The sequence below is a fragment of the Centrocercus urophasianus genome, unplaced genomic scaffold (assembly GCF_019232065.1).
Source record: "Centrocercus urophasianus isolate 14NV4802_14NV808 unplaced genomic scaffold, USGS_Curo_1.0 seq_37, whole genome shotgun sequence".
In the NCBI taxonomy this organism is placed as follows: domain Eukaryota; kingdom Metazoa; phylum Chordata; class Aves; order Galliformes; family Phasianidae; genus Centrocercus; species Centrocercus urophasianus.
Genome location: NW_024884944.1, coordinates 1,137,682 through 1,151,114, shown reverse-complemented (window position 1 = coordinate 1,151,114; position 13,433 = coordinate 1,137,682). Strand labels below are relative to the sequence as shown.

Genomic DNA, 13,433 nt, shown 5'->3' with positions numbered 1-13,433 from the left:
GGGAGCTTGATGGGAGGCCTCATTCCCCAGGCTGAACAAATAGTTCTGATTCCAGAAATGCACTGGAAAAATAAAAATCCAGAGAGAGAACATTACAAATGATTAAAAAGGGAAAAACAAAACGAAACAAAAAACAACAAGATGGTAGGAGAGGAAATGTGTCTGATTTCAAGATGAATCAAGTTGCTCTTCGGAATGAAAACCGTAAAACTTCTGCCTCCTCTTAATGGGGAAGAATTAACCAGTTGATGAGCCTTAAGAGATGCAATAAACCTTTCATAGTACCGAAGAGATGCTCAGGAACAAGTTGAAGCAATTCTTCCAGCTGCTGCAGGGATGCAGTCTGGCAGGGCTTTGGCTGGGGCAGACATTCCTATTGTTTGGCCACAATGCCAACGTGGTTGGAAAAAGCAATGGGTAAGGGATGGAGGGAAGGAAGGTGGTGGATTTTGGAGCAGGATGTGTGTGCAGTGCTCAGAGCCTCACCAAGGGAAGGGGCTCAGATGCAGCAGCTGGAGGCGGGTTTGGCACACTGCGGTCAGTTGGTGACAGCACTGCAGGGAGACGGCGTAGCTCAGGGTTAGGAATGAGATCAGAGGTTGATGCAATGCTGCCCCACAAATGCATGGGGATTTGGATCTGCAAAGGGCTGTGTGTGGGGTCAGTGAGCATGGGCAGCAGTCCTGTGCCCCCACAGCAGGGACTGGTAGGCATAGGTGCCTGCAGGAGGCACAGTGTGGGTAGTTGTGGCAGAGCTCACGTTTGCACAGTGAAGCTGTGGCCTGTGCTGTCTTCCTGATGCTTTGTTCTGGTGGCAACAGATGATTCTTCCCATCCATACACATATGTAAGTGTGGATCTAGCTAAAGGGCTTAGAATTCAAAGGGGAGAGGGCGATTAAATACACTTGTCAGGTGTCATCTTTGTTCAGAAATCAGAAAAATCGAATCACCATTCCAGCAAAGGGCCTTCCACTATAATTAAGGCCCTACTTTGTAATTCAGTCACTTCTTCAACCATGCAAAATTCCCCCCAAAATATCTGTGGTGCTGGCATGATATATTTAGCTTAAAGAACAGATCGTCCTGGCAACCAGATTAGGAAATGCGTGGAAGAAGCCTGCTGGATGTTTTCAGTGTGCATTAATTCTGACTGTGCCCAGCCCTTCCGTGATGAGTGCTGTGTGCTGTTGCTCCTGCAGCCCCCTCCTCCCCTCTGTGCTCCCCTGACCCCATTCACAGTATCACAATGGGTCGCTGCTCAGATGAGCGGGGACATAAATACCGCTCTCACCATGCTGTGTGTTTACACAGCTAGATCAAGCCCAGAAGGAGGGGCAGAGAAAGAGGGGGGCTGCGTGGTCTGCCCCTGTGCTGTGTGGTGTCAGCCTCCCTGGTGGGAACCAGCCAGGCAGGGAATGCACCATTTATTTGCTCATTTCTTTCAGTGGGTGCTGCTGGTTTTGTGGGACATCCCACGTTATCTTCCTTTGTCTGTGTGAAACTGAGCGCTGATGCCGTGTGTTTTGCAGTCCACGGTGCTCTCCTTCCTCACCCTGTGTCAGCATCAGTCCCTTGTCCACCTCAGGGGAGGGTGCTGTGCTCGTCTCCCATCTTTCTGCATCCATTTATACCTGGGCCATGCTTGTCTAATGCCGCAGTGCAACACAAGGCACACTGTTGCCTTTTTTGGCAATTGCTGGAGTATGGTGCAACTCCTACCCTATCTGCTTTACACTTTAGAACTTTTTTCTTCAAGAGGTGTGGAATTTTATTATTATTATTATTATTTTTTTTCATAAAGATTGTGTCCTCTAAAAATGCTTCTTGAAACCGTATTCTGGTGTAGGGCCATCTGTTCTGCCTGCCCTGCTCTCAGACATTCAGCTGATGGCACTGAGGACCCATTCCAAAATGAGGAACACACATTCTGCCTGGCTGGGCCTGCGTGGTTCATTCTGTTGTGTGCCCAAGTGTGGAGCAGACGTGCCCATAACCCAGGGTGCTTCTGCTGACCCCCATGGAACCACTTACAACTCTTCTCTTGCTGTTTGTCTGCATCTCTGTTCGGCAACACTTAGGAAAACTGAGTGGCAGATGGCATTTGCTGCTTGATAGAAGGGGATTTGCCATGTGACCTATTGAGGATCAGACTTAGCATCTCATGTAAGAATAAATCTCGATCATCATAGGAGTTGTGGCACAAAGGTGTTTGGTGGAGGAATCCACACGAATGTGGGCTTTGCCCTGCAGGTTTGCTGTTGTTCACAGGAGCTCAGTCCTAATTTTCTCTATGCTTAGAGAAGTTTTATCTCCCTATGGTAGATAACATGATGTGCTCCTCCTCAAACCTACAGATGGACAGATATTCAGGCAGTGGATGCTGCGTGGGGCTGAAGTCAAATGGAAAGAATCAGTTGGTGAAGTGGCTTAGGTATTAACTTGACACCTAATTATATCTTCTGGGCTTATTTTTTCCATTCTGTCATACCACGGTCTGTCTGCTCTTTCTGTGAGTGTGGTTTGTTGTGTACTTTGGGGAGGAAATTACCAGTTGTAAACACTGCACTTTCCCTTGTGCAGAAAGCAGCATCCACTCAACATTTGTAGTTGCTGAAACCAAACTGTGTAAATCAATCCATGTTGGTCTGGAAACAAAGGGAGCCTTTTGGCCAAAGAGAGCATATTGGATCAGTTTCATAGCTCTTCTGGACATGAGATTCAACACCACCGTTCTTGTGGGAGCTGTGATGGGACTTGCAGTGTCTCTGGCTTCACCAGAATGACTTTCTCCAGGCTGATTCATAGGTCCTGGCACTTCTTTAAAGCAAAGAACTCACCTCTGTCCAGTTTCCTCACCAGCAGTGACATCTCTGACAGCTTTCTCCTCTAAGGAAGAACCAAGCAATGGAGCCCGGCTGGGCTTAGTGGATGGGATGTGACAAGAGCACAGCCTGAACCACACTTGAATAACAAGCTCAACTAACTGCTGACACTTATTCTTTAGTCCCCCAGGTCCTCAAGAGCTGCACTGAATTCATTGAGAAGCATGGCATTGTGGATGGGATATACCGCCTGTCCGGTGTCGCATCCAACATCCAGAAACTGCGGTGAGTGACAGAGCTGTCAGTGGGGCTGGGATGGGACACGTGCCATGTTTGGGGTGTTCAGAGGCCTGTTCAGAGGCAGCTGCATGCAGGCAGTGTGTGCTCAGCAGTGCTGTGCAGGGCTTGTTGCTGTTCTGTAGGAACACGGGGTGTTCAGACTTGCTGGTGCAGGAAGTTCTCCTTCAGGACAGAGCATTGGAAGGCTCTGGGTCTGCAGTGTCGCTGCTGTCAGGTTACATTCCCGTTTCCTTTTGTTCCCAGAGCCCTTTTGAGCAGCTGATGTTTCTCCTTGCTGATTTGGGCTCCTGGCATATTAGCAATTAATTAGTGACGTGTGATGGAGCACTTGCATAATCCTTGGTGGGTGGCATTGCTGTGTGGGGGATGGCAAAGTGCACCTCACCCCTGCTTGGGAGCTGCTCGTGTCACCATTTATGTCCTTTATCCTTTTGTGAGGCTCTGGATTTTTCCTCCCCTCGCTTGCTGTGCTTTCTTCTGTTGTGAAGGGACTTAGGGAACACTGTGGGATGTGACCAATTCCAGGCCCTCAGAGGCAGCAAAGGGGTATTTTCCCTATGGAGGATATCCTTTTTGTACCAGCTATTTCCAAGTTAAATGGACAGCTTTGAGCCGGCACACTTACTGTACGAGCCCTTGTATGGAGGGGCTTATTCTGGTTCGGCTTAATCCTGTTTTTTCATCACAATTTTGAAAATCTGCTTGTGAGGCTTTGCTATGAGGGCTCCAAGGACCCTGCCTGTAGCTGCTGTGCACAGCAGTCTGCTGAAGAAAATGGTTGTCCTTGCCTCAGTTCCAACCCTTTAATTCCTCGTTCCAACTTGAGCTGGTCCATCCTTTCTGTCACCACTCTAGCCCATTTTTTTTCCCCTTGCTTAGCCATGACCATTTTCAATTTGGATGTACATTTAAAAATGTTTTTCCAGATACATTAACTGCATAATTCCCTGGTCTAATAAAGAGAATGAGGTGATAGCATCCTTCTCAGTTTTCTGGGACAAAAGGAGTGGAATACATGGCATAACTTGTAGACACCGTCCCTGTTCATCTAAATCACTACTGCTTTTTGTAAGCAAAATGTGCCTTGATGAGTCTGATAAGCACAGCAGTGTCAGGTTGGCTTGTTTCCCTCTGCATTCTGGTTTTGGCTTTTTTGGAGATACTGCAAAACTCTCCCGCTAACAAAATCTTCCTTTGGGGAAGGCTGAATGTAAGGCTTCCATTTCCTCACTCCGTGTTCTGCTTCTGCAGGGGTAGTTCTCTATAACGTGGCATGAGATTTCTTCCTCAGCAAATACTCAGGGGTAGCAGGAGGGCGGGATGAGGCCAGGCATCAGCCAGGGCTCAGTTTATTTGTAGGGGTGGGCTGGTGCCTTCCTTTGCTTTTGGTTTTGAGTTCCTTCTTCCGTGGAGGCAAGAGCAGGAAACAAGTTTGTCTTCCAGATGTGAGTAGGTGATGAGTCAGAACACGCCTGTGGGAGCTGTGTAGACTGAACACAGAGGACTGTGGTTGCAGGGAATCCATCAGATGGGGAAAACAGAAACCTTTATTTGCTTCTGTGCCTTCCCTGGGATGAGGACCTGGAGCAGACTGTTCTTATTCTTGTCTGAAGAAGCAGACCTCTCTTCTCCCCTTGTCTGCCCCTTCATGTCCAGGTGCAGGGAGCATCTCCTTCCCCATCCTGTAGGGGATGCACACCTGACACTGCAATTACAAGTACTCCTGGTGCCTTGGGCATGCTAGAGACTGGATCTTCCCTGCAGCACAGAGGCGGCGTCTGAGGCTAAGGCAGGTTGTACCTTCTGTGCTGCACACTGCTTGGCGTGGACAGGGAGGCCAAGATGAGGGTCACCGAGCTCCTGACTTTGCTGCAGTTGGAGTGTAGACAAGCTGATTCCCCGTGTCAACATTAAGCACTTTGGTTTACAGCTTAGAGAGGATTGCAGGGAAACCAAGTCCTGGCTGCAGCAGTCCCTGTTCTCACAGCTCCCTGTGCCTGACTCACCCTGCTGGCCCCTGCAGAGCCAGCCTGCTAATTCAAAACTGCAACCTCCATGCACGTACCCTAACAGCAAGCCAGCTCCTGGCCTTCAAAGCCCAGCATTTCTTTCATAAATGTTTGTGATTTTGTTTTTTTCTCTCTCTAAAAACCAAGGGAATGCACAGGGATCGTCTTCGTGTGGTTCCAGGCACTCTTCACCCCACAGCAGAGGCATGCTCAGCTCACCATTGGACCCAAGGAATTTCTGCATGCTAAAATTTCAGTGGACAGCAGCTGCCAGCAGCGCTGCTGCTCAGCATTTCTTTCTCATTTCAGTTTCCAGGCCTTTGAAATGCAAAGGGAAGCAGTTTTTGCTCTGACCTGCAGGGACTTTTCCTCCAGGCAGCTCTGTGCTCCTGGAAAACATGCTCTGGGGGCTCTGCAAGTTGTTGTAGACCAGGCAATCAGTTGTAAAGCTAACTGAGAATGCCTTACCATAAATAAAAGGTCTATTTTGGAAACATCCAGTCTAGCATGGCTCGTGTGGTGTTGGTGACTAAGTATTTATTTCTTCCTGTACAACCTCTTGCTTTTCTTGGCTGTAATTTTTATTGTTTTGTTGTTTTTTTTTTTTAAATTCCTCTTTTTTGTGCCCATTTTTGTGTCCTCTGCAGCCATGAGTTTGACTCCGAGCAGATTCCTGACCTAACCAAGGACAATTATATCCATGACATTCACAGCGTGAGCTCCCTCTGCAAAATGTACTTCAGGGAGCTCCCGAACCCTCTGCTGACCTACCAACTCTACGAGAAGTTCTCAGTAAGTACAAGGCAATGTCTTTCATTTAGCTCTCCCAGGGCCTCGTGGTGTGACCTGTCACATACACACACATCTGCTCACCTTTTTTGGTCTAAATTCAGTTTAAGTTTGGGTTATTATAGAGATCTAGAGGATGTAATGTGTAAAACAAGCAGCTCATGCTTCCCACGCACCAGGTGTCCACCTGCTGGTAGCATCCTGCCACTAAAACGGTGGGAAATGGGCACAGTGGTGCCAAGGCCTGAGACCCTTATTCTGTTGCCCCATGAGGTTTGCTCACATGTCACTGCCATGTCCTGCATCACACTGATGCCACGTTTGGAGAATTCCTGCTTTTTTTTTCTATGCCCCAACTATTCATAGAACAGGAATGGTACTTGGAGATGGATGCCCACTGCAGGGAGCTGAGCTGCACAGTCAGGCTGTAAACCGGCCCAGTGCTTGGGTTCCTCATCCTTTTATCACATCAGCTGCATACACCTCTATCTCCCCAAGATGCCTCTTGGAAGGCAGAAGGGCTCAAAAAATCTGCCTCAGTGCTAACGAGCAGCGCATTGTCCCCATATTTCCAGATCCTGCAGCTGCTATTTGTGTCTAAATCCCTTTCTGTGTTCTTCCAGGATGCTGTTTCTGCTGCTACAGACGAGGAGCGGTTGGTGAGAATCCACGATGTCATCCAGCAGCTGCCCCCACCTCACTACAGGTCAGTGCTGCCCTCGCTCTGCATTGCTGCATTTCAGAGCAGCAAATGATGCCGTTCCGGGTTTTGTCTCATGCTGGCTATGTTATGCCTGTGTACCTTAAAGGGGGTCATGGAGATGGTTTGTAGTTTATTTAGATCATTACCAACCCACCATTATATACTTTGTGAAGTCTTATTTTACTTCCTCTGAAGTCCATGCAGGAGGGACATCCATGCTGAGGAGGTCAGAAGTGGCTGATGCCATTGAGGAGGGCCCATTTTTGGGTCAGTCCCTCAACATGGGGATGCAGCTGGTGGCTGCAGGGGTGCTGCAGTCTGGCACTTAGTATCTGCTTAATATTTAATGCCAGTAGCAATGATGATAATTAACAAATGCTAACACTGACTTAATAACTATTGATAGTGTTTATTGTTTAAATGGCAACGAGCTTATTAGACCAGCATGCAGTAATTAGTATTGATAATATCAATATGTGCTAATTGATATTTGTGACTATTTGTGGTGTGTGATAATTTAGCTCTTACCATTGCAGTGTATACTAATAGGCAATTAGCCAGTATTAATAACTTCTGCACTGTACAAGAAATGTCCTCGTACTACAAAGTGTGGTGATTGGTTTTAATAATAATTTGTCTTGACCATTTTTAATATATTGATTGGTATAAATAATATATGTTAATCTCAAAATATGATTAACTAACTAAATCTAATATATAACTAACTAGTGATAATATTTAGTGTTAACTAAATGTAATGTATGATGATTGGTATTAATAATTTACAGTAAGACATAATTAGCCTACCATAATTAATCTATCATAATGCATGGTCATCAATGTGACCAATCATAATATGATTATGTACATTAGAAATTATGCTTGCAGGTATTCAAATATTGATGAGTAGTGTATGGTAATTAGCTTGACTTATTACAGTGCATGTTATTTGCTAATTAAACGTCATCGAGTGATTTATGTGCTGTATGGGATTTAATACCAACTAAATGTGAGCTGTGGTGATGAAGGAGCATTCAGGCAGGTGCTGAGCTGTGCTGTTTGCTGGGGGCACTGTATGAGATGCAGTGAGATGGGGCTGTGTGTGCTGGAAGGGATGGAGCCCCTCTTCCTCTGCCCAGATTTGCAGTAGCAGTGGTGGGTAATGTAAAAAGCAGCTTTATTTTATTGGTGAAGTTTAACCTGGAATCTGCTGGGCCTCTCTCCTACATCTGTAAGAAAGCTGGAGGCACTCATTGCTTAAGTTGTATTCAGATACACTTTTGCTGGCATCCTGGGCTGTTTGAAGCTCAGGCTCCCCTTACCAGGTTAATATTCAGTGTTCTTTCCTGTAACTCCTGTGGCTCTGGGCAGCCTGATCTGGTGTTTGGTGACCCTGCACACATGGCAGGGGGGTTGAAACTAGATGATCATTGCGGTCCTTTTCAACCCAGGCCATTCTATGATTCTCTGAACTCTCAATAAACGTTGCAGAATGATCAAAATGCTTCATAAGTTGCATTTTAGTGTCATGGGGTGGTGATAATGCAGCAACATGATGAAGTTCCAGGGTGCTCTGCTGGTGGCATTTGGCTGATCCCCCTCCACCTCCTTGTCTGCTGGATCCAGTCCTGTGGCAGAAAGCAGCTTTTTCCTTTGCCCTGGATGACTCAGAAGAGACCCCCCCCCCATGTAGCTGTTATGATAAGGACAACTTCACCATTCTTCTGAGGATGCACAGTGCAACTTTTGTTTTGATTGGTTACAGTAGGAAAAAAAAAAGAAAAGAAAATGCAAACAATGAACTGAGGTTCGTTTTGTCAATTGCAGCATGGCACGCTCATTGATGCTGAACATTTGTGCCTCTCTTGTTTTCCAGGACACTGGAATACCTAATGAGACACTTAGCTCGTTTAGCTGATTACTGCACCATCACAAATATGCACGCGAAGAACTTAGCCATTGTTTGGGCTCCAAACCTTTTAAGGTAAACTTGTTTTTCTTTCCATTTTGAGACTTATATCTGTTCTCCAGAAAAAGGAAACCACAACAATCTGACCCTTTTCTCCATCAAACGTGCTTTTCTCTTGTCACATGTCTAATAAGTTATACTCAGAGCAGGGGAAGAGCCTGGACTGTTCTCCCCCTGCCCCACCAGCACAATTTCCAGATGATAATTTCCCCTGTATGGAACTGGTTTGTCCTTGATCATCCAGGAAAACTTGTCCAGTGGCATCACTGATTTCCCACTGCAGAAATCTCCAGGCTTTCATCTGACAGCTTTTGGCTGCAAAAATTCAGATTCGGAGTCATTTCTCCAAGATCATTTCCCTACAGTTTGTTTTCCATGTGCCTGACGGGGTGTTCTAAAATTAATGGTGTAATTTTAAAATTTGTGCTTTAAAAGAAAGAAAGAAAATCACCCCTGGCCTCTATTGCATTGATTTCTGCACTGCTTTGTTACCAGCCTGAGAAGTCTGAGTCATAGCTCCCCCTGTGAGCAGTTAATGAGGGAGAGCTATTTTCTCCTCTCTGGCAATTCACTCACAAGCACTCCTTTTAAAAGATCTCATTTGAGTTTGCTGTTATGAATACTGGGATTCTTGCTGAGCAGGACCAGCTGGAGACATTCCCTGCTGGAGGGAAAGCCATGTAGAAGCCCATGCTGGGCTTTGTGCAGTGCCACTGCATTAAACTGCTGCCACTCATTGTTTCTGGAAGGAAGTTAAGGGTGAGCTCCTGCTTTATGTATGCAATACATTTACCTCCATCTGGACCTGCCACACTCTTCTTTTCCTTTTTGACCCAGTGTTTCTTTTACCTCTTTCAGCCTAAACCCAAAATCTGGGTACGTCTTAGTTTCAGCTGGGATGGAATTGTTTTGTTTTTTTTTTTGCAGTGCCATGTTATGGTTCTAAGAGAAAACCAGCTCTGGTTAGCTGATGTTCATAGTTACTGCTAAGCAGTGCTGTGCAGAGCCAAGGCCGTTCACAGCAGAGAGCCCAGGGAGGGGGGGAGCAGGATGAGGACAGCTGAGTGAAACTGATAAAGGAATATTCCATCCCATATGGCAAGGAGGTTTTGAAGGGGGTGGGAGTTCATTCCTTCCACTGCTCAGAGGCTGGCTGGGCATTGCTGGGGGTGGTGAGCAGTACGTAGTTGTAACTATTTTTCTTTTCCTTTTCTCTATCTTAATAAATGGTTTTATCTCAATCACCAGTTCTACTTGTTTTTCCCCTGATTCTCTCTCCTGTCCCATTGGGAAGGCAGGAAGTGAGCAAACAACTGCATGGTGCTGAGCCACCTGCCAGGTTAGCCACAGCAGGGTATAAATCACTGCAGTCAGTCTGATGTCTGTATAATGCTTTGATGAGATTTCATCTCTTGTCTGTCCCTAATGTCTTGTCTGCCTGTGCAGTGAGGCATAACAGTTAACATGAGCCAAAGCCTTACCCAAGGGGTGCACACCTTCCCACTCTTCTGGCTGGATGCAGTGGTACTTAATCTGCCTTTTCTTCAGATCAAAGCAGATTGAGTCTGCCTGCTTCAGTGGAACAGCTGCCTTCATGGAGGTGCGGATCCAGTCAGTCGTTGTGGAATTCATCTTGAACCACACAGACGTCCTCTTCAGCTCCAAATTCAGCTCAGTCATACGAGATGGAGCAGGTGAGGATCTTCCTCCATTAGCTTTACCTTGATCAAAAACAGTAGCAGACACTTAATGGAAATCCTCCACAATATCTGAACTATGCTTTTACTATCAAGGAGACAACAGATTTCCAAGGTTGTATAAGAATATGGCAAACATGGCCACCATCATCATTCTCAAATAGCTCAGGATGCTGTACAACAACATACATGGGAATGTTTGGCTGCTGCTGTTAGGTCCTAGCACTGAAAAGCCATACAGAATAACTTAAGTCTGTTCCCCATTGCCTCTCTTTTTAAAAACCACTACTCATGTTAGATGAGTAAACGTGAAGAGCACAAGCTGTTACTATTCCACAGTTTGTTGCATCTGCTTTGATAAGCTGACCTTCCAATGAATTTTGCACAGCAGTTATTAACACCTGTGGAGTTTACAGAGCTGCTTTCCTAGAATATTTGTTGCTTCCCATTTTTATACAAGCATTACTCTACTTTGGACAGCGCAGTTGCTGCAAGTCCAGCTTTTGTTCCTGCTGGAAGGCAATTTTTGTGTCAGGACCAGAGGTTAGCTTGGCTGGGAAAGGACAGCCCACAGCAGGTGGAGCTCTGCCAGGGGAAGATCAACATGCAAAGAACCTGAGCCAAATGATCATCCAGGCTTTAGAGTGGAGCGTTTAAATTTGGCTGATTGTTTAATGACTCAGGCTCACACTGTCTGCTTTACCACAAAACTGGGGGGCGGAAGGGTCAGGATGTCTTGCACTGCATCAACTAAGCTCAGGAATACTGAGCTCTGGCAAAGCAGTCCTCAGCACAGCATCCCAACCTGTACCAGGCTGATAGAAGCAAAAGCATTCCACATCCTGCTTTAAGCCATCCCAAGTTAGTCTAGTTGCAAGACAGCTGGATGTCTGAATACCTGCTTGGTCCGAACTTCACCCTGAGTACACAGGTACAGCTAACAGACACATGAGGCTGTGCACATGTTACCCAGGAGCTGTGATGTTAAAGGAATAAATAGTAGGAATGGATCCAACCAGGATGGTGATAGAAGGGGATGATAGACTTCCTTCCCACACCTCTTACTCACATGAGCATAACCACGTAAATGCTTGCTCTGTAAGCAATGGCAAACAAGGACAGCTCTTAAAGCAGACTCCTCGTGCTCCCTGCAGCACTGCTCTGCACTCTAAGGCTGAACAACAGATAGTAGCAGCTGACATTTATCTCCAAAAACAATCACAGGCTGTAAGCAGGACAAGAGAAAGACAAGCTAGATGCAGTTCTCTGTATCCACCTGCACACTGGTTTGTAGCAGCTTCAGTGTGTACAGCATTTCCTGTTGCCATATCCTGAAAATGCTTAAACCTGAACTTTATAAGAACAAAACTCACTGTCATTATGATGTTTTGCATGGAGATGAAGCTTGATTAAAGTATGGCAGTGAAGATTTCTACCTATTTGACCCAGTTTTCCAGGGTTTTTTTTTTTTTTTTTGTGTGTGTGTGTGTGTGTGTGTGTGTGTGTGTGTGTGTGTTTAATACAGTAAGCTGCTCTCAATTATGAGTTTGTCCTTCATCATAAACATCCCTGACAAAATGGTTGTTTTGACATCATCCTCCAGTGGTTAGGATAGCCAAGTCTTAGTAGAATATATCACCTCCCCCTGAAGTGTGATGGCTGTGCTGCTGCTTTCTGATCCTCCCTCTTATCTGTGGCTTTCCCTTACAGGACACAGTTCTTTATCACGACCCAAGTCTCTGTTGGTGTCTTCTCCCTCCACAAAGCTGCTCACGCTGGAGGAGGCACAGGCGCGGACACAAGGCCAGATCAACTCCCCCATGGTGACAGACAATAGATACATTGAAGTGGGAGAAGGACCTGCAGCTTTACAAGGGAAATTCCACACAGTCATTGACTTTCCATCAGAAAGGTAGAGAGGAGTTTCATTTCCAGCACATTGGTTTGAATATGTTTGTTTTGTTTTGGTTTTTTTTTGTATTATTACTACTGCTAAAACTTACTGAAACTAACGTACACTAATCGTGCATAAAGCATTGTAGGCAATTTCCACCCACTTTGGACTCTTGAGGATTCAATGAACTAACACACAGTTGCCCAGTAGGCTCAGTTTAGCCACACAACAGTGCCATTCCTTCCTTTTTGAGCAGGCAGTCATGAGATGTATAAAGCCATCAGATTTCTATCCTTGCCTGTGCTAGTTGTACATGGAAACACTGGGGTTTTCCAGATCTCAGGACCCTATGCCTGAAACAAACTCTGGTTGTCTAAGCAGACCCATTGGACAGAATTGCTGGCACTGGAAATCAAACAGGGCAGTGGGAGGAGGCTGATGATTTGTTATCACAGCAGAAGAGGTGCTTCTGAATGCCCTGTAAGGCTGCATGGTTCCTCAGAAAGCAGTTACAGAATAAAAGCTGTTCCTTGCATGCTGTACTGTACAGCTGTGGAGCCTTTGCTCGCCTTCACTGCATCTTGCTTTGCATAGATTGGAGGAATTCATGCCAGCTTCAGGGCTGAGCTGTAAGAATGGAAACATCTTTGAAAGAGACCGAGTTTCTGAGGTCTGTTTCAGCAGAGGCTGGGCCATGCTAGGAACAAGTCAGTGGTCTCAAGAGCTCAGCACAGCTCTTCCCTCACCCTGCACCACAACTCACCCCATTCACTCTGTTTTCTCACTCCAGAAAAAGACCGCCCAGTAAGATGAAGAAATCGCCCGTTGGCAGCTGGCGTTCCTTCTTCAACCTGGGAAAGTCATCCTCTGTGTCCAAACGCAAACTGCAGCGCAACCCCAGCGAGCCCTCAGAGATGAAGGTCATAGCCCTGGCAGGTAAGGCTGCAAAGCCAGCTTTCAAAAAAAACAGCAGTGTAGGATTCATGCTTTCAGTGTGCTTGGATCTCCTTCTAGCGTTCAAGCCCGTGCATAGCATCTTTAGTTAACCCATCTTTTCCGAATGTGTTCACTCAGGATCCGGACCTCTTAGAGCACAGCCCTTCTGCCTTTCCTCCGAGTAGCTTTGGAAGGACAGTAAATGAGCACCTCTACAAAGCTCTCAATGTTTTCTTCCAACACTTGCTATGGAAGTTGGAATATGCTTCTGGCACCGTTTTGCTTTTGTCAGAAGACACACATCTAAACTAC

At 46.1% G+C, this 13,433-nt stretch overlaps 1 protein-coding gene across 5 annotated transcripts in view; it reads left to right on the top strand.

Moving 5' to 3' along the window:
* The window catches only part of ARHGAP32 (Rho GTPase activating protein 32), a 171,301-nt gene that overhangs the window by 151,489 nt on the left and 6,379 nt on the right, over positions 1–13,433 (top strand). For all 5 annotated transcript variants that reach the window (XM_042832071.1, XM_042832070.1, XM_042832072.1 and 2 more), the window contains 7 exons: positions 3,007–3,109; positions 5,781–5,925; positions 6,546–6,628; positions 8,502–8,609; positions 10,143–10,288; positions 12,002–12,203; positions 12,976–13,121. In XM_042832071.1, coding sequence (XP_042688005.1) covers positions 3,007–3,109; positions 5,781–5,925; positions 6,546–6,628; positions 8,502–8,609; positions 10,143–10,288; positions 12,002–12,203; positions 12,976–13,121 — 933 coding nt within the window. The remainder of the gene's footprint in view (positions 1–3,006; positions 3,110–5,780; positions 5,926–6,545; positions 6,629–8,501; positions 8,610–10,142; positions 10,289–12,001; positions 12,204–12,975; positions 13,122–13,433) is intronic.